Source organism: Belonocnema kinseyi, chromosome 3, assembly GCF_010883055.1.
Source record: "Belonocnema kinseyi isolate 2016_QV_RU_SX_M_011 chromosome 3, B_treatae_v1, whole genome shotgun sequence".
Taxonomy (NCBI): domain Eukaryota; kingdom Metazoa; phylum Arthropoda; class Insecta; order Hymenoptera; family Cynipidae; genus Belonocnema; species Belonocnema kinseyi.
Genome location: NC_046659.1, coordinates 697403 through 723991, shown reverse-complemented (window position 1 = coordinate 723991; position 26589 = coordinate 697403). Strand labels below are relative to the sequence as shown.

General features: G+C 33.6%; 1 protein-coding gene across 1 annotated transcript in view; it reads right to left on the bottom strand.

Annotated features, from left to right (window-relative positions):
• LOC117168930 (neurotrimin-like) overlaps positions 1-26589 on the bottom strand; it is a 380276-nt gene that overhangs the window by 290688 nt on the left and 62999 nt on the right. The window contains exon 2 of the mRNA XM_033354915.1: positions 23136-23230. Coding sequence (XP_033210806.1) covers positions 23136-23205 — 70 coding nt within the window. The 5' untranslated portion in view covers positions 23206-23230. The remainder of the gene's footprint in view (positions 1-23135; positions 23231-26589) is intronic.

Genomic DNA, 26589 nt, shown 5'->3' with positions numbered 1-26589 from the left:
TATTTATTTTAATTCAAGAAAATACTGAAAAAATTTTCGTGAAATTGATTTATTTATTTTAATTCGAAAAAACACTTTAGAAAACTTTCGTAAAATGGATTTACTTATTTTCATTCGAAAAAATACTTAAAAAACTTACGTGAAATTGGTTTATTTATTTTGATTCGGAAATTATACTTACAAAACTTTCGTGAAATGGATTTCTTGATTTTAATTCGAAAAAATACCTAAGAATTTTTCGTAAAGTTGATTTATTTTTATTCGCAAAAATACTTAGAAAACTTTCGTAAAATTGGTTTATTTATTTTAATTCAAAAAAAAAATACTTGGACAATTTTCGTAAAATTTATTTATTTTAATTTCAAAAAATACTTTTAAAAACTTTCGTGAAATTGATTTCTTTATTTTAATTCGAAAAAAAAAACTTAGACAATTTTCGTATAATTAATTAATTTATTTTAATTCAAAAAATACCTAAAAATTTTTTGTAAAGTTGATTTATTTTAATTCGAAAAAACACTTTAGAAAACTTTCTTAAAATGGATTTATTTATTTTAGTTCGAAAAAACACTCAGACAATTTTCGTAAAATTGATGTATTTATTTTAATTAAAAAAAATACTGAAAAAAATTTTCGTGTAAATGATTTATTTATTTTAATTCGATAAAACACTTAGAAAACTTTCGTAAAATGGATTTATTTATTTTCATTCGAAAAAATACTTAGAAAACTTACGTGAAATTGGTTTATTTATTTTAATTCGAAAATTATGCTTACAAAACTTTTGTAAGATTGATTTATTTATTTTAATTAGAAAAAAATACTCAGCCAATTTTCGTAAAATTGATGTATTTATTTTAATTCAAAAAAATACTGAAAAAATTTCGTGAAATGGATTTATTTATTTTAATTCGAAAAAACACTGTAGAAAACTTTCGTAAAATGGATTTATTTATTTTAATTTGAAAAAATACTTTAGAAAACTTTCGTAAAATGGATTTATTTTCATTCGAAAAAATAATTAGAAGATTTACGTGAAATTGGTTTATTTATTTTTATTCGGTAATTATACTTACAAAACTTTCGTGAAATTGTTTTCTTTATTTTAATTCGAAAAAAATACTTAGACAATTTTCGTATAATTTATTTATTTATTTTAATTCAAAAAAATACCTAAAAAAATTTCGTAAAGTTGATTTATTTTCATTCGAAAAAATACTTACAAAACTTTCGTAAGATTGATTTATTTATTTTAATTCAAAAAAAATACTTAGACAGTTTCCGTGAAATTTTTTTATTTATTTGAGTTCGAAAAAATAGTGAAAAAATTTTCGTGAAATTGATTTATTTATTTTAATTCGAAAAAACACTTTAGAAAACTTTCGTAAAATGGATTTGTTTATTTTCATTCGAAAAAATACTTAGAAAACTTACGTGAAATTGGTTTATTTATTTTGATTCGGAAATTATACTTACAAAACTTTCGTGAAATTGATTTCTTGATTTTAATTCGAAAAATACCTAAAAAATTTTCGTAAAGTTGATTTATTTTTATTAGCAAAAATACTTAAAAAACTTACGTGAAATTGGTTTATTTATTTTGATTCGGAAATTATACTTACAAAACTTTCGTGAAATGGATTTCTTTATTTTAATTCGAAAAAAATACTTAGACAATTTTTGTATAATTTATTTATTTATTTTAATTCAAAATAATACCTAAAAAATTTTCGTAAAGTTGATTTATTTTCATTCGAAAAAATACTCAGAAAACTTTCGTAAAATTGTTTTATTTATTTTAATTCAAAGATCCTTTGTTTATAAAATACTTCGCGTGACTCTGGCGCGGATTTTAAGGTTACGGGTTGCGCGTATTTACTTGGTAGCGCGCTTAAATCTTTGTCGATTTGGGCGATTGAAAGGTCAACGAAAAGTAAAATATGTGCTTTAATCCTCTTAGGTTTCGTGTCGTTCGGCAATTTCTGCAAATTTAAATTTTTTTTCGAAAGTTCAATATCTGCTTTACGAAAGAGAAATAATAGTATAATCAATGAATACATGAAACAGACAAAATTTGAAAGTCCTCAACTACAGCTCCGAATTTGATTGATTAGATAGTAATTTGAGAATAAAAAAAAAGTTCTTACAAGAAATTTTATATCAATAATTATATATTTACATCGTAAAAATTTGCTGTGTGGGTTAAGAAATATGTACGTGTTGACGCACTATTGCGTTATATTTTGTTGATAGTTTTAAAGTCCTTGAGTTATGTTTTATTGTTTATTTGTTCAATAAAGTTTAAACTATTTCAGGTGAAGATTCATCACCTTAGTTAAAAATTCATCTATTTCATTAAAACTTTAACTATTTTTTTAAATATTCGGTTTTTTGTGAAAAATTAATTTTTTGATTGAAAATTATAGCATTTCATTTTTCTCTGAAGAAAAGGCAACTACTTGGCCAAAAATTTATCTTTATAGTTAAAAATCCCATAGACTGTTTAAAAATTCATTTTTTTTTTAAACTCACCTTTTTCTTCAAAAAATTCATCTTCTCGGTTGAAAATTCATGTTTTCGGTTAAAAATTAAATTATGTAGTAAAAAATTATTCTGTTTTAAAAATAAGAAAGTTTTGTAAAAATTTATTTTTTTTTAATTTTAAAAAATTGTTATTCACATTTATATTTTCCATGTGTTTTTGGACAGCCCATTCTGAATACTTTTGAATCCCCTATAAAATTTTTCGCAAGGGTTATCGTTATTACTAAAGCTCTGAAATAATTAATTATAAATAATTTCCATCTCTTCGAGATATTTTCATAAAAAGATACCATGGGAAAGTAATTTTGGAAATCGATAGTTTCAGAGTTGTTTGTGGATATTTAGGGAAAAAAGATAATAAGTTGTTAGGCAGTATAAATAGACAAAATGTCCACGTGATGTGGTAACGAAAAAAGTACTATATTCGTTTGAATCCTATAATAAACATGCGTGGCATTGTTATTATCCATTGCGATTAATTGTCTACTGCAATATTATGTAAAAAAAATGATAAGTAATTATTCGAAATTTTTTTACTGTAATTTGGTATCATTTTTAGCTATTTATGACTGCAATTTAAATAAAAAATATAAATATCTATTTTTTAATGTTTTTAATGAATATGGTATCAAAAAAATTTTACATTTAAATATGATTAAAATTCTTCAAACAATAGAAATACTTGTTTGCCCCCTCGAAAAGCTTTCTGATTTTCAATAATATAAAACAGCATTCTTTTTTAAATGATCAGAACCGGAGATATTCTTGAAGACTTCTAACTGAAATATTTCGTTTACGCTACTATAATATCATTTTCCAATTTCTCTATGTTCGTAAACTAAATTATATTATTGGAAAATATAGTATTTTCCAAATTTTCCGTCGCGGATTTCCGCCTGATTTCGGTTACATTTAGGGTCGCCCGGAGCCCTGCGTTACGTTAAAAATGTCTTTTACAATCTTTGACTCCACAAACAATACTTTTTTATGAGAAAACAAAAATTTCCCCACAACGAACGCGTCAGCCCAAAGAAATAATTTGAGACAAATAAATAACGAAATCTTTAAACGCCATTTATTTTTGAACAAATTTAAAATTACAAAAGTTATTGCATTTTCAAAATCCAAAAAACCAAACGAAAATGAACATTTGAAGCCAAACAAAGCGTAATATAGAAAAAAGTCAAGAGAAGAAAAAAGTTACTTTATCAAAACCCTATAAGATTGTCTAAGCAACTTTTTGAATTTTGTTTAAAAAAATCAAATATTAAAATTAGATCGCACAAAAATTAATAAACAATTACATTCGCATCCACAATGAGAAGGTATTGGTTTTATGTGCAGAACCTACTTTCGCGAATTTCATCGTCGGTATCTGTCTGCCTATCATCGTTGTCGTGGTCGTTGTTCTCGTTATCGTCGACTGTCTACCGACAAACTTTCGAAAGTCTAATAGTATTGTATTTTTCTTGAGCGCACAAGTTTGAGAGTTCAAAAAAAAAATCGCATGTGTTAGCCAGACTAATACGAACCATTTATTCTTTTGACTATTTTTGATAAAAGGAAATTAGTCAAGTTATAGCATTTTCAAAATCCAAAAAACCAAACGAAAATTTACATTCAAAGTGAAACAAAGCATGTCATTGGAGATAGTCACGAGAAGGAAACCCTTAATTTTTCAAGGCTCTAAAAGACGGCTTAAGCAACTTTTTAAATTTTGTTTACAAAAAAATCGAAAATTCAAATTTTGATCGCACAAAAATCGATCGACTAATCGATGATGAGAAGGTATTAGTTTTATGTGAAATCATACTTTCAAGCATTTCATCAAATTTTGACGTTTCGAGGCCCTTAGTCAAGAAAAATTGTTAACGTCGGTGTACGTCTGTCTGTCGCGTTCGTCAAACAGCCATTTTCTGATATAAAGTCAAAAAATCAGAGAATTTCCCCAATCTTTGAGACTACCTTTTTTATGTTTACAAGATTCTATTGACAGATGTTTATAGTAAAAAATAGGAAAAATTCATCCTCATGATTTTTTTTTGAGCAAATAAAAATCACCAAAGAAATATTCTCAAAATCCAAAAACCCAACTGAAAACGGGCATTTGAAGCCAAGCAAAGCGCGATATCGGAAAAAGCCATGAAAAGAAAAACGTTACTTTTTCAGGGACCTACAAAATGGTTTGAACAACTTTTTGAATTATTCTGGATACAGCAAATAGAGTCGCAAATGGAGGAGACCCTCTTCTTAAAATGGTCAGGAAGCACGAAGCATTAGGCAAAGGAGCATTTCTATACAAAGCAGCGGAGGAGGCTGCTGAAACACTTGGACTTAACTTCAGTATTAGGGGTGAGCAAAATGCATTAAATTTCATCTATCTCTAGTACTCACTCCTGAAAGTCGGGATTAAGGAAGCACAAAAGAAAAACTTCCGTGAACAGCTCCTCAATAAGACGACGCACGGCATCTTCTGCGGAAATATGGAGGATCAGTCAATGTCGTGTGAGCTAACTTTAGTTTTCCTTAAATCACCCGGATGTAAGTCTGGCATTGAGGATTTTATTTTGGCATGTCAAGACAGTGTCATTTCTACCCTAACATACCGTCACTATATTTTGAACTAAGAAATTGCCGATGATAGCAGCAGGGCATGCCATGCACACCACGAGCATTTAGCACTCATATTATCTAGTTGTCCAAATCATGCGGGAACGACCTACATCCAATGGCAAAATAGGGCACTAATGTCAAAGTGCTTTATTACCATCTCTGTTACTCTTACGGCGTTAGCCTTATTATCGCTCCTCTAAATGCTCTTAGGGAAATAGAGTCAATTCTCAAAAATAAGAAGTGTCGCATATACTGAAACTTTATATTCTCGACAATTGTTTTTGTTGTACACTCGAGGCCTGACATGCTTCTTCTTAAATTCCAAAAGCAAAACATGTTCGTCATCGAATTTGATCAAAAATTTCGTCCTGACTCAGTTCATAACAATGACGTTCACAATTTTACCCCCGACATACCGTGTTGTTTTGTGTTTTGAATGTTATCAAACGATTTGTTTCTGACACTTTTGTAATAATTTTAAAAACTTGAGGAAGACCCAAAGATGGGTCGACACTTTGATTTATTTAATGTCGATTGAATAAACATATTTATTGAACGTATAACCAAAATAAGTTCTCTATCTCTATAAGGGAGAATGAGGAGAATGAAAAGAAAGAGAGGTACTATAAGGGAGTAACGACGATTGTTCCTGGAATATTCTGTTAATAGCCTGAAAAGGATCCCTGCGTCTCAACGATATGCTAAAAAACTTGAGGGCAAAATGCAAAAGGCGGTCGACCTTGGGTAGTTTTGCGTCCTCAGGGTGCAGGAGACTTTTGCCGGATCGTCGTATTGATTCTGTCAGAGACTGTAACCACATATCTCATTGTCGTGAAACGTGATAATAGCTGAAATATTACTACAATTTCGCTGGGATCGGGTGTAGTTTTTCAGATTAGCACCCGTTCCCGGCGAAATCCTGTGGTTGTTTTTATGTCAAACTCAGTTCACTCGCACTGAAAAAAATCCTGTGAAATATTCAACTAAGTGAGTAGTAAATTCAACTACTTTCTTGCTTTAACTAACCATGATTGTTTAGTAGGTGATACCATTATTGCGATAGTTCAAACATGGTAGTTCAAATGTCCATTTTAGATAGTTAAAAGGATAAAAAATATTCAGTAGAAGAACTCACTTCGTCGAAGTAGTAATATTAACGGAATATGTGATAAAAATAACATTTCACTAACAGTAAAATCAAACGCAGTTATGTCAGTAAAGAGTAGCAGTAGAAGTTGTTACACCATAGTAGGAGGGACAAAAACTGTGAAAAGTAGTAAAATAAACCATTTTTTCTTTGACTTGTAATAATCTTCCTAGGTCTGTGAGACGCAAAACGGGGAACACTGTCTAAATGTGGCTTGGAGAAAACTAACGAAACATCGTTACCTGGTTAGAAGACACTAGGTGCCTCCTCGAGGTCACATCAAAAATAATTTCTCATAACTTTAATTCATGATAAAAGAATTTAAATTACTATTCCGTACTAATAAATTTTTATCTTGGCGTAGAGGGCATTATGAGGGCGAGAAAAACATCATGGAACTGCATTTAAATTAAATAATTAATAAAAAATAGTTTTATTTCAAAGTTAGAAGGTGGCCTGAAGGGCATGCACTCCATTAATGTTCACTCCGTAACACTAACGCGGCTTAAAATCTAAGGATGACAAACTGGCTTAAGAAAACTAACATTTAAAGTTTAGAAGAAAAAACTCAATAATAGACATCTACGAAGATACCAGTTCTTTGGCGCGGAAAGCCCTGCTAGCTTCGGTAAAAACAATGCGCCTGATGTCCAAACTGTCACAATTCGCACACACAAAAAATATAAACCGACCGACTCTCAACAATCACACAAAGATGAACTAGTTATAACAACTGGAGGTAAGAAAACGTTCACTATAGCTTACCTGAATTCACATACACCTCGAAATATAGTAATAAAAAAAACAAATAAAAAAAACAAAGGAGATAAAACTTTTCATGCCTATGTAGCAGGATTAAAATTTAGCCGTACCGCCGACAGTCAACACGAGACTCGCTGTATTTTCCGCTCCTCTCGGCTTCTCTTCTTCCCTCCATTCCACCAGAATCCTTAGCCGTCAGGTGCTGGCCTCTTTTACTTACAGTATCCAGTTTTCGCCTTGTGATAGTTAACCGGGTGTCCCTTTAGTGGTGTGCCGGCTCAAATATTTGGCAAGACGGCTACGCCCATTATTTTGACATTTATCGGGCATAGTATGGCCCGGGACGTTGTAATTGAATTTTAAATTCCAAAGGACATTGATTAAATTTAAGCCGGCCAGGTATCGATGGAGTGGGCCCCCTTAACTTAGTAGTGACCTGTGGCTGCAGGTTTTCTGGTCGGTTTGGTGGTGATACGTGGAGTGAGGTGCGAAGATCTCGAAGAGGACAAAACTTTGAGAAATAGTGAATCCCGATAAGATGTCAGATCCCTAGCTACATCAGACTTCCATGTACCTATTTTTCTTTAATTTAATTAATAAGAAGCCTGTAATTAGAATTGTCTCCTGAAAAAATGACCACAGAAATATGTAACGTAACCTAAATTGACTTTATTCGGACTCATTTCACACACTAGATATTCTTTTGTACTCAATCCTTAAGTATATAAATTTTGAGCTGGTGTTGGCCATGGTTATTTCGCGACTCAGTGTCCAGGATCCATAACTGGTGGCAGATCATCTCGTTACAAGCTATACAACTACAGTTGGCATCATTCACACTTTTAGTTGAAACAATTATACTACTTTCACAATAAAGGTAAACGTGGAAAATGATAATCGATTTGGATTTTCTTTTGGCGAAAGTTTTGAAGGACCGAAAAGAAAGATAGAGTTCTTTAACCACCCATTGTTGATGAAAATCGAAAAAGTTAGAGCGTTGAAGCGTTTGAAGATTTTGCAACCAGAAATTTATGGTGCACAAAATAACAACAATATATCCTTACGAATATTTTTTATAAAAGAAAAATGACCAATGTAACAGAAGTTACAAAATCCAAAAAACGGAACGAAAATGAAAATTTAAATCCAAACAATGCGTGATATGAAAGAAAGTCATTTGAAGAAAAAGATTACTTTTGCAGGGTCCTAAAAGACTGTCTAAACAACTTTTGGGATTTAGTTTTATAAAATGTAAAATACAAAACTTAGTCGCGCAAAAAATGAATGATTACATTGTCATCCATTATAAGAAAGTATTAGTTTTATGGGAAATCTTACTTTCGCGGATTTCATCAAATGTCCATGTTTAGAGGCTACCTGAGTCAGAAAAAAAGTTTTTATGTCAGGGTTTGTCTGCCAGTCTGTAGTCGACGTCGTCGTCCATGTCTTTTTTCTCGATGTCGTCATTTATACACCAGATCACTATCGAACGACTAATCGGATTGGATTTTACTTTTACATACACTTTGTGGGACCAAAAAGGAAGATCGAGTTCGTTAACCAACCATTCTTTTTGAAATTTAAAAAGTTAGAGCATTTCAAAATGTTTGACACCACTTTTTTGCAGGATTTAAGAAGTATATCGACAGCTATTTATATTAAACAAAAATACCAACAGTTTACGTCCTTTACTATTTCTATTAAAATAAAAATGACCAAAGTTATAACATTTTTCAATTCCAAAAAACCAAACAAAAATGGTCATTTTAAGCAAAAGAATGCATGATATGCGAAAAAGTGACGATAAAAACAAAAGTTAGTTTCTCAGGGCCCTACAAGATTGTCTATACATCTTTTAGAATTTTGTTTAGAAAAATCAAAAATACTAATTTTGATCGCACAACAAATAATAAATTATAATATTAATTTCTAATCCATAATTCTGGATTTGATCAAATGTCGACGTTTAGAGCCTCCATGGGTCAGAAAAATTTTTTTTATGTAGGTGTCTGTCTGTCAGACCGTAGTTCTCGATTTTGTTGCTGATGTCGTTCTTGTCGATGTCGTCGTCTGTATACCGGATAATTTTCGAAATACTAATGGTTTCTCTGAAGCAGAGAAAAGAGATAATGGCACTTCGCTCCTAGTCCCTGGATATTAACATCAAAATTAATCTCTTTTGCTTCCATTTAATTTCAAAATTTGAAACATTTGCGCCCTTACATACTCCTCATACATACAGCAAATCATAACCTTGGATTACCACTGATATTGAAAACCTCATGAATAAACAGAATAATACGCGCCGACTAGCCAAGAGAACAAGAACCCCAGGTATTAATGCTGAATTTCGCAAAATCAGAAACTTAGTGCAAACAAAACTTAGAAATTCGTATAATAAATACAATTTTAATGCTATAAAAAACAGAAATAAAAACGATAATATTTGGCACCTGTTGAGATGATTATTTCTTATCCTGCCTAAGTTCGCATCGGCCGTTAAATATTTTTCTCTTAATGAACAACTTGAAGTCTTTCTTTAAAGTTGACCACTGACTTAAATATTGCTATTGATAGGAAGGAGATAATAATAGTAGTTTTATTTGTTTCTTTTTCAAAGCGTCCGATTCAGATAATCACAATATTTTTTCGGACACTTAGAATGCTTAATCCTTCCAGTACTGTAATTGCGTGAGCACCCCTTTTTAATATATACACATTCAACTCAAGTGCAGAACTTAATCGCTGCAAATATGAGTAGTACGCGGGCGATTATAAATTGTACCGTTCGGGCCAAATCGCCTTCCTTGAAAGTATGTTGGAATTCGTCTAGGAGAACATCACCTTAGTGCTACAATGGGCTCAAAATTATGGGCTCGCATTAAATCCGACTTAGACTAAAGCAATTATTATCGGGCTTATTTTTCTTCCCGTCCTTACAAATTTTAAGGACCTTCCCTTCAATAAAAATTGGTGGCCTTGAAAATAAATGTTTGTTGAAGTTGGAAAGGATTTTGCTATAGGCTTAACGGCATTCTCTGCTGGAATGAGCAGGTAGAAGGCATTTCGAGAAAGGTTTTCACCGTGTTGCTTCAGCTTAAATGTTGCTAAAGTACCATACACGAATGATATAACAGATTCATTTAAAAAAAGGAATCCTTGCTGACGGCTACCAGAATTCTTCTTGTAAAGAGCATGTTTCTCCCGTATTTTAATTCTGGCAGTATTTTATTCGATGTATAAAACGATTATAAGATGTGGCCAAGAAAAGACATTTTTTTATGGGCAACTTACATTTCCATCCTTTTCACAATCAAACGCCACAGTAACTTTGAGTTCTATTTTTAATCAGAGACAAAAATCAACCCACTCAGTCTAGGCTTCGTGAAAAAAATGTTCTTTAGAGTTCTGATGCATAGAATCTGTTAGCTGCAAAGTTCCTTCACAATTAGGAGAGCACGTCTGGTACAAGCTACCTAGCACGATCAGAGATGCACATTTAATCTTTCACTTAAAAAAGTATTTTTTTGATTATTTCCTAAATGTAGACAATCCTACACATGATATCACTTATTGGTAGGTCATGAAAATGTTGCATGCGGTGTTTTTGTTTTGTTAGTTTTATTAGTCTTACTGACCACTTAATCAGTTTATCATTGACAAGTATATTCTTCAAAAAGTACCAAAAATAGTAACCATTTCTTGTTTCCATTTCACACATAACCTTACTGGATGTACAATACTACATAACCATCACTGTTACCTTACACCAAACAGAGTTTATAAATATCTTGAGCTCTAGTACATGTACCACTTGTTCCTTTGAGGGCTCTTTCGCTTTAGGAACTTAATAAATAAATTACCAAATACTTCATTGGCGGTTCGTGTGAGAGTGTATGTGTGTGGTTTAAGGGCATGTGATACTTCGTCGTGTGGTATGTCTTTATCGTACCGATGCTTTCGGTAGAACTCAGCCCTATCTGACCAGATTTAAAAGCGCTGGTTAAAGTTTTATTTCAGCCCAGAACTAATCCGCTGGAGGCGCTACTGCGCTTGTTGCTGTCAGATACATTAGGCTAAATGGCCTATCATAAGTCCAAAAATAAGTGGGGACAGGGTAGACGTTCAAAGTAATTGCGGAGCCGGGTATTTGGTAAACTGAGTTATAATATTGATTAAAAGTAGCCTAAAGACTAATACATATGCGTGTAGGTATGCGTGTATGTGGATATGTGTTTGAGCGTCGCTAGTCTGACGGACGTTTACATACTGTATCGCTATTCGGGGGTCAGCAGTTGACCAGTACGCAGTTGGCCGGGCTTCGCAGGCGAATCTGGGCATTCTGTCGTCCCGCTGATACGCTCTATGATTCCTGAGGAAAGACAAATAGTATTCGAGGGCGTGAGTTACTAATCTAGGCGTGATAGCGAGTCGGTGTGTGTATTACAACTCCCTGTGGTGCAGTGAAACGGGTCTATTGGACACAACAGGTGGTCCTCTGGTTCGAGGCGGGGTATCCTTACCCTCGGGAAATTCAGTTCGGTCGCGTGTGTTAGGGGCGAGCCTAGTTGGGACGAAAACGGTAGTCATGATAGGTAAGGGGATGTCCGTCTGGCTGGCTCCGCCTAGGTAGTCTAGTGTCAGCTTCTCGGGAGCCTCCGCGACGAGACGCGTTCAGGAGCACCTGATGCAGTGTCTGGGCGCTACCGCAAAGTCGGATATGGGAGCGCCCATTACTCCGACAATGCGGTTGGATTCCCCGAGGAAGATTCGTTTGGGATTGAGGTGTACCTGAAATGGGTCACGTTTGGGAGCACCCAATGTCGCGACACATTGAAACTCGAGTGACGGATATGGGAGCGCCCATTACTTTGTCACTCGAACCAGGGTGTTTCCTCAGGTTTAAGTATTGCCGAAGATGCCTGAAATGATTCGCGTTTGGGGGCACATAATGCCGCGACATATTGAAACTCGAGGGACGGACATGGGAGCGCACATTGCTTCGTCTCTCGAGCCAGAAAACCTTCAGAGGGGTGGGGGGTCTAGGTCATTGTTTCGTTTCCATTCAGTTCTGTCTGGCCGAAGGTACCTGAAATGAATCGCGTTGTTGTAGCCCTTTTCTTAACTTTTGATTTTCAAAATAGCCCAAAAGATTGCTATTTTGAGGCTTGGTTAACCGAGGTAATGACGAAGTTGAATGTGTCTAAATAACTTAGAATTGAATTTTCAGGTGACAAAATGAAGACCTGATTTATATTAAATATAAATTCTGATTCTTTGAATCTTCTACCTGAGTTATTCATCCATGACAATAAATAAAGCTTCTAATCTCGAATTAGAAAACGAAAATTTTTATACTACCGTATAAAAAGTTTTAAAAAAGCCTACGGTAACGAAAAATCTGATCAGAAATAAAGCTTATGTAGGTTAAATTTAATTTAAATAAAAAAGTAATAAATATAACTTTTTTAATTAGACTGTGGAAGTGGTAGAAACACTTATTTTTGAGTTGCTGTTAAAGCAGAATTTTTGTTCATTATATCGCGATAAAGGTGGTTTTTCAGTAAAAAAATTGTTACATACGTTTCATTCAGTTTAATACAATTTTACATTGTAGAATTTAAGTTTTTCTTTATTCTATAATGTACGTAAACGTGTCATTTTTTACCATTGTATTTTGTAAACTAAATTTTTAAATAAAATTTCAGTAGTTTATTAAATTTTCATATTCTAAACTTCTTTATTGATTATTATCGATCTTGAATATTAAGAGGTAGGAAGAAGTCTGACTCCTCACACAAGGGATGCGTTAAATAAACTTGTCACGTTAAAGCCCATGCCTAGACGAAGAAGTGGGGAGAATAGTCGATGCTGCTATAATAGAATAGTCGATGCTGTTACAACCCCCTTTTTAGATCGGGTTTAGTCTCTAAACCTTTCTAATACGACCTCTTCTAACAGCAGTAGTTTTTATTTCACAATCGATATCCCAATTATCTAATATAGAAGCAGCGGTATAATGTACCGTTGGCGATGTGGTGATTTCAGTATTGACACAGCAAAAACAAATTTAGTACGTTGCATTTGTAACATACGAACGCTATGACTAATACAATAGAAAGGTAGCGTATGTAGTGTACCCATTTAATCGCATGTTAACACCAGGAACGTGATGATCTACAGCGTTTTTGATGGCATTGACCGATTGCTTCAGATTTTTCAAATTAAACGACCTAATTTCCTGAATTAGAGGTATTAGCTCATCTTTTATAGAATCTAGTTGGTCATTATTATATGGTATTGATAAGTTCTTTCTATAGTTAATTTCTTTGACAAGAGTATTGGTTGGACTTAATATCAATTCACCATTCAATTTGTTCAGCATTTTTCATCTTTGCCTACAATTTTCGTTGGAATCTGAATTTTAATTTTATGGTGTCCCGATTAACGCAGCATATGCACATCAGCTGGCTCATGGGGGATCAAAATATATCCTCTCGTAAGTTATATAAATGCAATGTTAATGATTTTAAAGGGGGAATGTTTACATTCGTCACTGATATTTTTCACATTCGTTCTTAATATGCTATTTATACAACTGTGCGTTTTAGGCATCAAGTAATTGGGTTGCATTCATTTGCAAACTTTAGTTTCGCCGTAGTGTTTACAATTATCTGAAGATATTATGTGGGTTGGCACGTACGTTTTAAGTCCTTGCCCCATTAAAAGGTATACGCAGTGTGGAATTATTGCAAGGAATACTGAACGAATTTGTTTGCGAATAGATATTAAATATTTAATTTCGTAAGTCTCTGTTTCTTTGATAGGATTATGAATGGAGTAGACAAATATATTCTTTGAATCAACCACGTTAATTCTTGAAATGTCGATACTATGTCGATAGCTGGACTTCCTCAAAGGGATGATATATTTAGTGTTGAATTTATCTTAAAACTCTTTCATTTCACTTATTAGAATTCCTGGTGTTAGAAGTTGAGGGTGAATTATACCGTTTTCCTGTCATTTATTGTTATCCCGCCATTTGACGTCAAATCTCGTCATTTATTGTTATTTAAACGCTCTATATGCGAATTGATCAGTTTAAGCTCAAATTCTTTAGGGCAATCACTACAGATGAGACGAGCCGTTCTTCTAAATTATCCGTACCTACTTCAAGTATGAGAATCCAAGTTTCTTGATAAAGTTTAGCTTGTCCCGGTTTTTCAGTATAGATAATTGCTTTGTCCAGGTCAGTTGTAATGACTTCCGCTTTGACTGCACTTAGTGGCAACAAGATAAATAGTACTAAATTCATATGAGAAGTTATGGATATTAAGGCATTAGTAGATAGGCGTGTATCCTAGTTCGCCTGTCGTTAAAAAGTACAGTGTAGGTGTTGTTTTCTTCTTTCTCTACACTTACTGCTGGCCCTTTCCATTAAGGAGATAATTTGTTATCTTCGTAATTGTTAATAAGGTGGACAATATCTCCGAATTCATAGATTCCCTGCGGCATGGAAAATCGTCTTATAGTTTTGGACTTGAGTTTCTTTGTTTCTATTTTCTGCTTGGCCTTCTTGAGAAAGTTTTCACATCTACGCTTCCATAGGCCATACAGATTATTTTTAAGTTTTGATACCATTCAGTTTTATGGTAATCGATGCTTTTTCAAAATAAATTCTTAATCGTCGAGTGGGGTCTCTCGAGGGCTATATTGGTTTATGGGTGATAAACTGTAGTTTTAATATGTTAAATTCTATTCAGGTTTTAAAATTTCTGTACCAACTCGGATATGAAATTTTGTCGTTGGTTTTTAGGATATTTTTAGGTGCACCGTAGAGGTATATGTAGGGATCAAATTCCCTCTTTATATTGCTTTCCGATTCCGTGTTCTTAAGAGGTATTAAGATCAAATATTTTGTGAGCATATCTTGTTTGGCGAGGATGTATTTATGCCCTGATAGTGTCAAAGGCAATGGACCGGAGATAGCCATGGCTATTTTCTTGTTAGGGTTGACAGACGTTTCTGGGATGATTGCTTTACATTGTCTTTTAATTCTTACCGTATTTCATAACTGGCATACTGGACATCGTTTAATGAAATGAATAATTTCTTAGTACATATTGTTCCATTCGTCAAGAGTTCCGGCTCGTTCGATAGTTTTTTTTCTTCAAAGTGTTCAATAGTAATTGATCCGTGTGATTCTTTTATGATTTGTCCCTTTTCCTCTTAAGTAAGTTCTGCACGTGGAATGCGCGAAATACTGTCACTAAATTGGGGTAAATTATATACAAATGTTTCTTGACTTCCTTTTCGTTCTTTGGATATGGTTCACCAAAGCTTTGCACCTGCGTTAGGTTTTACATTTTTTCTACTAGGGGTCCTATTAGTAATCCATGTTTTCTATTCTGTGTGCAAATTTTCTGTTTTATCCGTTAACTCTTAGTCATCCGAAATACGCAGATCTGCATCCTTGCTACGGCGGAACAAAATTGTTGTCGGTTTTGGTAACAAATTTTCCTCCATGGAGGTACTCGCTGTTTTTTTCCTTATTAATTCCTCCCCTCTTTCCACGTCCAGCTCAACTTTTTCTGGCGTATTTTATAGAGAATCTTGTTTTTGTGGAGTTGGAAATAGTCTAGATAGACTAGTCTAGATGGACTAGTCTAGATAGCGGCTTTATTTTCCTTTCCATTTACGTGTTCGACAGTGTAAAGATATTCCTCTAAACGTAATTCCCAAAATATAACGTAGTCCCCTAAATATTCAAATTTCTAATGTAAATACTCGCTCTTGTTAGGCCAAAGTTTTTATCCCGTTTCGCTCACTCTTTCAAACAAGCGTACTAGGTATTCGTTGTATACTTTTATAGTTGATCTAAATACGACAGTATCGTCGAGGTAAACAAAATATTTTTTCCTACCAATCCTCTTCAGAAATTGTCCATCATCGTTTGGAAAGTAGCGGGAGCATTTGTGAATCCAAAGGACATTCTATTGAACTAAAAATGTCATACTGGTGTTGAGAAAGCCGTATACTTTTTTGAGGTCTCACTCATTGGGGTTTCATGAAAACCAGAGCTGAAGTCGAAGACTGAAACCATTCTCTTCTGTGTCTTTGTTTAGCTTGCGAAGATCGGTTACTATTCGTCAGTTCTTCTTTTCAGATGCGTCTTCCTTTTTTGGGACAACCCAAATCGGTGAATTGAAGACCGATTTTGAGTCTCTTATAACACTTTTTTCTATCAAATCATGCATTTCAGTTTTTATCTGCTCTTTATGGCACCCAGGAGGAGGACAAGGATTTGAAGTAACTATGTTACCTATTTTTAAAATAATTTCATGTTCTACTAGATCAGGACATAAAACCACATCTCCTTTAAAGTTGTAAATATCACTGTACCCCGCTACGATTGTCCATAATTAGGAACTTTCGCTTTTTCTACGTGTTTGAATCTAGTCTTGTTTAATAAATCTTGAATCCTTTTTAATAGTTATTTGCCCCCGAAGTGGCGCTTGTACTATTATTTTCTTTGATTTGCTCTATTCCTGCGTACTCGATTTTTTTGGCATTATGAACGGGTCTTTGTTATAATTGTACAAGGGTACAGCTAACTCTTTATTTTGTATTTTGTAAATGCCGTAAGTGATTGATTTGTGATTTCCTATGTAAATCTCTTGATCTTTGTCAATTACTTTAATTAGGGTTATTTGTGCTGTAATACCAGGTAAAAATGTATCGTCTTCATAAAGTGGTAACTTTTTTTTGTCTACGTAAATGAAGTCCTTCGTTAAATGGTATTTATCAAACGAGTTAAAAAGAGGCAGGCTAATGATACCTTCCTCTGTTAAGGAGAAATTGTCATTAACTATATGGAAGAGATGCAGTTTTCATAATTATGATATTATTACCGCTTGATGTAAATGATGTATATCTCTTCTCAATCCGTGGGAAGTTCCGTCTGAACTTCTTCCATGTATGCAATTCGTTACTAACGTTTTTTGGTATAAATGAACTCGTTATGGCCACTTCGAAATCTTTGATTATAATTCTGCACAGTATCTTGATTTTCCGTATAACTTTTGAGCTGCTTCTACAAGTTTCCAGAGTATTTTTGCTTGCTAAATTCGTCCTAAGGGCACTGTACAGATTATCATAATTATTCATGGAAGAATGTCTGATTTTTGTTTTAGCATTACCAACAATTTTGTCAGTTGCGTGCACGTCGTGCACGGATGTATGCAGATGACTCAAATCCTACAGTTACCTTTTATCAGACCTTTTCTTTGTATAAGTGCCTGAACTTTATGATATGACTTCTTTGTTGATCATAGATCTTCACTACTAAGAGGTAGGAAGCCGACTGTTTGCCTACACAAGGGATGCGTTAAAAATCCTTGCCAAGCTAAGGCCCATGCCTAGACAAAGAAGTGGGGAGAATAGCTGATACCGTTACAATAGAATAGCGAATGCTATTGCAATAGATATTTTTGACAATATAAGTGTTTCTATTCACATCCCAGGCTACGAGCCATATTATCCACTTTTTGTGTAATTTCTGAATACATATTAATATTTTTAATTAATGAAGATAAAATCTTTTATAATATTAGATGTTAATTTTGGCTTCAGGGACAGAATGGATCATTAAATTAATTTTTAATTGAACCTGCGTTCTTGATGAATATTTGTTTGTAAATCTCTTGTGCAGAATAAAAATTAAACATTGACGAGGGCCACCATTGTGCGCCAAAACGTTTGTTTAAAGTAAAAATTAATTAAATTATTTATTCTGATCCTAAAGCCAAATTCATCATCTAATATTATTAACGATTATTTTTAGCGAGGGTCAATATAATCCTTCCACTAAATATAGAGATATATTTTTATTTTCTAAAAATTATCAATAAAGTAACTTTAAATATTAAATTGCTAATGATGAGAAAGAAACTTAATACTCACATTGTTAACAATTAAAAATTAGGTAGTGTAGCTATGAAAGTAGATTTTTGGATTTCGAAAGATATACGGGTCTAAAAATGTTTCATCTTGTTCGTTCTTCAAAAAATAAAAGGATATTCTTTTATTCATTTTCACTAATTTTAAATTCATTATCAGAAAGTAATTATGGAAAAATGTTATGAAAATAAAAATTATGGAAATAATTGTTCTGAAATGGATAAGATACTCATAGTTTTTAACTTTTATTATAATCACAATCTAAACTAAGTTTGTTCCAAATATATAAATTTTTATGTACTTTTGTTTGAGTTGTTCAAAATAAATTATATACTTGCCTCTACTTTTTCACTAAGTATTTCAATATTTTAATACTACTAGTTTCTATCAATATTTTCCAATAAGTTTTCCTATAATCGCATTATTTTTTCATGTATACAGAAGTCTGAATATATTTTACATATTTAAAATTATGTTTACATTTATGCGAATAAATTATAAAAATTCTAGGCCCTTGCTTCTCCATAAAATATTCTTATATTCATTATTTAATTATCTTGCCATTAAAACTAACGCATTAGCCAGCAAGAAGCACAGGAGCACCGCCAGCGGATTAGATCATGTCTGGCATTAAACTTTCGCCAGAACTCCAATGAAAAATTCGTGTCAGTCGAATAGGAATGGCACCACTTGAAAAATAATTATGGGAGATAATAGGCATCACCTCATAACCTCATAACACATAACCTCAAAATACACATAAACATCAATTTAGCAAGATTAATTTTTTTTAATTAACCGACAAAAAAGAGTCTAGGGACGTCCGTAAGCATGTTCGCTATCATGTCCCAAATCTTGATGACAGAGTCTGTATTATTGTAGAAAAAAAGCCGAGGGAACCTAAATGATCGTGAAAGTAAGAATTTTCACTTTTCAAACTAAGATTTGACACAACTCTTTGGTATGTTTTATGACTCTGTTTTAATTTATATCCTAAAATCACTATTAAGATGTTCTAAATGCAGTAGTTTTCGCGTTTTTCCAAACTAAATTTAAGGCCTAATATCAAGGCCCCTTATTTCTTTTAATTACGACAAGCACAATAAGAATCTCTGAATTGCCTAACGAAGGTATCTGAATCCTTCAGGTTTTACGTATTCAATAATACAACTACTTTTGTTTTAAAACATTTTGGTCAATAGTGAGGGGGCAACACAGTCCAAAAAACTGCGGTTTTGGCTTTCTTTTTCAAGATTCTACTGTTAGCTGTTCCCAGAAAGTAGAAAAAATAGGAAAAATCTGAAGAAATTCACAGATATTCTTGTAAAATTCTTTAATGCCATACATTTTCCAAAATTCTGAAACATTTAATGATTTAATTTCACGATAATTTACTTGCAAAAACGTGATCCAAAAAAAGAATGAAGATACGAAGCCGTATAATGGATCTAGATGTGCAGTTATACAATGTGAATGCCGTGTAATAATTAAATTTATAATAACATCATTCTTAAGCAAGAAACATCATTCTGAGTACTCCTGAATTAAATTAATGTGGGCGTATGGTTAGCACAGAGGGATAAGTGGAAGAAATAGCCCTTTGGATGACAATAGAAACTCCAGAAGTAAGATACCTCCGTTACCATTGTCATCAAAAGGGTAATTTTTTCTACTACTTGCCCTGATGTGTCAGGCCACACTTTAGTACTGATTAGTGCCAGAAATATTCAAAATGATACTTCCTGCGTCAGAATGATTTTATCTCGCATTTAATTATCGCAGAGCATTTTCATCACAAAACTGCACATTTTGAGCCGTTAAACGGCACTCTATCTTTATTTGGACTCACGATAAAGCATTGGTATTTTGAAAAATGTATTGCATTCTTTATTTATTTATTAAGCATGAAACCTTAGGGCTAAATAGCCCTCTAAGGTTCAAGGGATACATAAACTATTACAAAAAATGATAACATTACATAATTTTGAAAGAATATTTGCAAGTTTTTTATATTTTTCTTGACGTCCTCGTCTTTCCGCGAACAGATATATGTGGAAGTTTGAAAAGTGAGGCCGAAAACCCCTGTTTTTTAATGTTTGGCTCTCGAACTGTTGGAAAATAAAATTTTCAGGATATAAGTGATCATACCGTTGAATTCGAAAGACCTTAAGGTTTCAGATACTCTTCATTAGACCATTTAAAAATTTTGTATACTAGTTGGAAGCCAAAGATCATATAGAATGTAGTCGCTTGTAGCTGTTGTACGAGGTGTGTTCAAAAAATAAGGTGACTTTATGGTTTTCTCAAAAAATATTCATTAATTCCTTAATATTTATGTTGTCCCCTTCAAAGTAATCCCCCTCAGATATAATACACTTATGCCAACACTTTTTCCAATTATCGAAGCACTTCTGATAATCATTTTGTGGTATAGCCTTGAGTTCTTTCAGCGATGCAGTCTTTCTCTCCTCAATCGTTGAAAATCGATGTCCTTTCATGGGTCTCTTTAGTTTTGGGAAAATAAAAAGTCACTGGGGGCCAAATCTGGTCAATATGGAGGCTGAGGCATGATGGTGGTGCTGTTTTTGGTCATAAAATCTTTCACAAGCAACGATGAATGAGCAGGTGCATTATCGTGATGCAAAAGCCAAGAATTGTTTTTCCAAAATACTGGACGTTTTTTGCGTATCGCCTCTCGCAAACGGCGCGATTGGGCTTTAGTTTCGACGTCATAACCATATACCCACGATTCATCCCCAGTCATAACACTTTTGAGAAAATCAGGATCATTATTGACTTCATTCAACATCTCCTGAGCGATGGTCATGCGATGGATCTTTTGATCAAAATTAAGCAGTTTTGGAACGAATTTCGCTGACACACGTCTCATGCCCAAAACGTCCGAAAAGATAGCATGGCAATAGCCAACCGATATGCAAAAATCTTCAGCAACTTCTTTGATGGTCATTCGGGGATTTTTCAACAACATTTCTTTCACTGCTTGAACGTTTTCATCTGTTGTTGACGTGCTGGGACGTCCAGGGCGAGGTTCGTCTTCGACATCCTCTCGGCCTTCTTGGAACAGCTTGTACCACTTATACACATTTTTCCTACTCACAGTATACTCACCGTATGCAACTGTCAACATTTCAAGAGTTTTAGAGCACTAGATTTCATATTTCATACAAAATTTAATGCAAACTCTTTGCTCCATTTTTTTTCGAAAGAAGAAAATCGCCGAGCACACCAAACCCTTCTAACCTTTTACACCTCTGCCAGAAAAACAACACGAGCTATATAGTCAAAACTGTGAACATATGATCGTGACGAGTGTACCAACACAACAAAACAAAAAATTGAAAACTTGAATGTACGTAGCCCGAAAAAATTGAAAAGTCACCTTACTTTTCGAACACACCCCGTAGTATGTATATATTGCGAAGTTGTCTATATTGAGCAATAAGAAAAAAAGGGGACCTAAGAATTTCCTTAGATGTGTACAATTGTTGAAAATGTGGAAATAGCGAAGGGTCACATATTATTGTAAAAACAAAAGGAGTACTGTAAGTATCGTTCAAAAAAGCATATCATGTATTTATTAAAATATCGGGATGTCTAGGTTGAGGAACAAGAACAAATGCAATCTGAGCAATTCATTATATTTGAATTTACATTATAATCTGATCTCGATCAATATTGCTGAAATTGCAATATAATATATTTCAAAGCCTCCTGATGAAAAAATCCTAATAGGTGCAAGGCTCAAAAATAAGAGGGGCTAATCACTCTCAAATCAGTGTATACGTTAAAATTTAACGTCCACCTTACTGACGTTATTGGCATCAAAAAGAACGTACTCGCCTTATTCGCTTTAACTGAAAGCGTCATACTAAAATCGCGTAAACTCATAGTGTGAATAAAGTGATAGCACTATGCAGCGATCTGACTTCTAGAGGACGCTCCTTGTGAGGGCTATTTACGCTAACCACAGTAACCGCGCGCAGTGACTCATTCTCGTCCTTACATGAGTCCTTATATTCATTATTTCGTATGTTTGAGAAATTATATGAGTTTGATTTCCCCTTAGTATTTTCGCCGAGATTTTCGTGTACTGTTCCTTTCATCAATGATATATCTGTAAACAAACTTGTAAATATATGGAATTTGTTTTTCGGAACGGGGGCGAATAATTCTAACTTCCAGCCTAAAGAAAAAATTATCATTTTAAATCAATATTATCGACGGTCCATTACTCTAGCACCTCCAGAACCGAATTTCAAAATTCTTCATAGCTCACAATTTTGCTCTTTTCTTGAGATTTTTTTTGTACGCTATATACACCTCTATATATACGCCTCGAAATCTAGCACCGACTCAAGTTAAGCACGATACCTAGTCCTTTGAAGCTTACTGACGTTTTATTATTATACACCAAAATCGCCTAGAATCTTCGAAAGAATCGAAAAGCGGAGTCATAACGGCGCAAACTAATTGTTAGTTCATATCGGCTGGAACTTTGGCGAAACCTTAACAACAAAGAACACGCAAAGCGCACGTGGAAAGTTACAAGTAAAAGCAGCACAAGGTCATAGAAAAGACGGGACTGCACATGCTATTACGGATGGAAAACGATGTGGGTGGAGGTGCGCCATCTTGTGATGTCCCCAGGCAACATAAGACACACCAACCTTAGGTAATACTAGCCGATGGTAGTACCATTTTTCAGTAACTGATACTTACACTACATTTACAATTATTCGCTTATCCTACAATATACTTTTGTGAATTTGATATTTAAATCCTCATCATAAAAATATTTGTAAGACCATTATGTGTGATAAAATACTTTCCTATTATCTCCGAGTCTCTCTATGTAATGCTAGTATCAATGCCAAACTTTTGAATAAGTGAGTCTTCAGCGCGATGCAAAAATACTCAAGTTACATACGTGACCAGGCCTTAAATATCTAATGAATATAAACTGAGTTAAAATAGTTGATTAAAATTATGACAGGGATAGCTCCTAGACTTATTACCTGTTACCAAAGTTTGGAATCCCGCATTATATAATTTTACTATAAGTAGATATATGATTTGCAGGTAGACTTACCTAAATTATCCTCAGTATAAATCAGCAAAGCTAACATGACTACGATGAATTTTCTTCTCTCAACCACCATCTTTGTTTTATGATCATCTGCTCTCCTAAAACGAGAACATGATGATAAATTGTCAAAATATCCAGTTCCAATTATTTTATACATTGACTCTGCTGGGCAAATTAAACAAAACGTATCTGCAGTAGTCATATTTAATACGTTACTTTTACAACTCTTTTAAATGGGAGTCCAATCGCCTTAATTCTCGTAGTTCTTATGAACCTATATCAGACATATATTTTTAAAAACAGACATTCAATAAACCACCTTTAGTATCAAGGGCATATGAGTCATATTTTAAACTTGGATGTTTCAAGTTGAAAAACATCACTTAAAAAAATTAAAATCTGATAAAGATTAACAAAGATTAAAATCTGTATTGTACGTCAGCATATTTGTTGTAGCTACGATGTTGAAGATCACTTCCAAGTTTAAACTTAACCTCACCCCAGTTCAAAATTTCACCAATTCTTTGAGACCTATTATTAAAATATGATTGGAACGATTTTATACAGGAGATTAATACGTTTAAAGATTGTAACCTTTGTAGGAGTAAGTTATGGTTAACAAAATAAAAAGTCTTTGAAAAATTCAACAGCACAACAATCGTGATCTCCCTGCTATCCATTGCTATTTTGAGACCCGTCGTTACTTTGAGGAAAAGAGCAAGAGTGCTTTGTTTCGCCTGAAAACCTGATTGCATCGGGCCAATGATCTTATGTGTTACAAAAAATTTTGAAGGTTGCAATTAAATAATCTTTTCCAATGGTTTAGAGAGTTCACATAAACAAGAAATTGACCGGAAGCCTTTCGGGGAATTACATTATTAAATTTTGAGAATTGAGCAAATAAAAGCTTTTTTTCAGACATCTGGGAAGAGGCTGATCTGAAGAGAAGTAATGTAAATATGCAAACGAATAGAAAAGATAACTGTGAGGGAAAGTTTGACCATTTATATTGATATACCATTAATCCTAATGGTAGTTGATTTGAAGTGCTTTTTCATAAGTATTTCAGGTGTGACGTCATCAAAGAAGATATCAGAGTCATTAAATGTCGAATTCGTAGGGGTAGTAGAAGGTGATGGTAAATCTAAAACTGTGAATGTCAGAAAAGTCTTTATAAAGGTATCAGGAGGAAAATTACTATCTATAGATTCGTGCTTGGGCGGGATTAGGTGTGAACGTCTAATGAGATGTCAGATAACCTCTTTTTGTTTCTACGTGCAATCTTGCTATGATTGTATTGATTAAACGCAACTCTAATCTTAGTTTGAACTAGGTTCCAGAGTTCACCAAATTGAGCTAGTATTATACTTCTTTTTGTTATTTTTGCAAGTCGGCGGTTGCCATTACGTTTCCTCGTAAGATCTTTAATTTCAGATGTGATCCAGGCAGCAGATTTTTTAAAGCCTTTACGTACGTTTGGCGAAGAAAGTTTGTTGAATGTGGTCACTAGGTAATTAGTCAGAGCGTTGATTTTATTATTTATATCTGTATCTAGTCATATGTTTCCAATCATACGTTATTAGATGTTCGTCGAATATATACTTTCATCAATTTTAGAAAGATTCCGCATCAGTCTTTGGGTTGGCTTTTTATTTAGATTATAGCAAAACATAAATATATCGATAAAGTAGTCGTAATTAGAGAAAAGAGAAATAGCATTTTCTTGTCATGAGACAACCTCATCAATATTGTTACTTTTAAAATCTCTAGTAAGTATAATGTTATTAAAGTTAGAAACAAGTGAAAGAATTACCAATTAAAGCCCTGTGCAATAGCAAGCGTTAGGGGGTTTATAAACCACTCACACTAAAACACTATCAAAATTTGACTTAACTTCAACAAAAAGAAACTCACACCAACCACAGTCTCACTCATCCTACCTTTAGGGCTCAGAAAATTAAAGGTCTTAAGCTCTTACACAAAAGGACTTCTCTTGTGATCCTTGAAAATTTGTAACTCAATTCACATTTTACAGAGATAACAGATTTTTATAGTGCTCCATTAAAATCGTAATAAATTTAGAACCGATAATTTAGCGTTATTTTATCTTGTATTCATTTATGAAAAATTAATGGAAAATGTAAAAATAAAGCAAATAAATTTGTTGGATTTTAGATATAGTGAAGTGTGTATAATGACTGGCAACTCAAGGAATTTTTCAAGTTGGGAAATTTGTAAAAACCACTATATTTATCCAAAAAAATCTAATATACATAGGCAGACACTGCTCCGTTATTCATGAGTAGTGAGTTCCTCCTTGACTTGGTTGACTGAGACCCTGGGTGAAGGAATAAGGGTTAGGGAAAGGTGGGGTCAGACGGTACACAAAATTTTTGACGCTAATTAAGTTGTAACCTGTAAGAACTTACAGAAACAAATATTGGTTAAAATTTTCTCCGATTTATCGTTTACAAGTTGCATATATGTTTTTGTAAATCAATGAATTAATTTGTCAGAAATCAAGTATCAAGCACTGCAAGTTAGGTTAAACGCGTGTTTGATATTTGTTATTATTTTCCAACTACAGCACAAATAGGAACTTATGTTTTTCGTACATAAAGAATTTACGAAAAGAATATTGAACTTCCTGTGATAAGCCGTTTCCAAGTTATTATTTTGCACATATTAAGCGACTTTGCGAAAAAGTTTTGATGCCGCAACTTCGTATTTACTTATAGCTCTGCAATAATTTAACTCATCGTTTCTTATGCTGTCGATGGCCCTTCTCAAACTTTTCTCGGACCATTTTTGTCAACCAGTCTTACTTTTATAATTTCGCATTTTAATGACTTAAATTATGTACTTTATTACTTTTCATTTCTTACAAATGTTTCGCAACTATCCCGACCGCGAACAACTACACTGACAGTGTCTGCAACAGATTAAGTTCACAGATGTTACGGTGTTCCGTTCCGCCCATGTCTTGTTTGCGAGACGTTAACTTTCACGCCGAACGGTGGTTACTCGTAACGCCCTATGTATTAAGGATAGGATAAAGACAATGCCGTCGATGGAGCCATAAGTCATAGAATGAAATTATAATTTATGCAAAGTACGGAATTTCAATAATTTTGCTTCTACTAACCACTGTTTCGTGTGTCATTCTCTACCTTCTCCACTCTATCGGAGCGGTCAGAGTAGCTATCATATTTCTCAGTTTTATCTTCAATTTTGTTAGTTTTGGTTTAAAAGTACCTGGCGTCCTTCTGGCAAATTGTTGGACTCATTTACGAGTCCAACTTAGCATCCGAAGTCAAATAAATCGCTAAATATGAATAATTGTGTAAAATTCCGAATATATATTCGGTTCGGTTTTGATTCCTCTAGAATCAAACCGAAGGGCCTATGACAAAGCCACCGAACGCGTCCTCGGGTTGCGGATAGAGGGTCCCTGTAA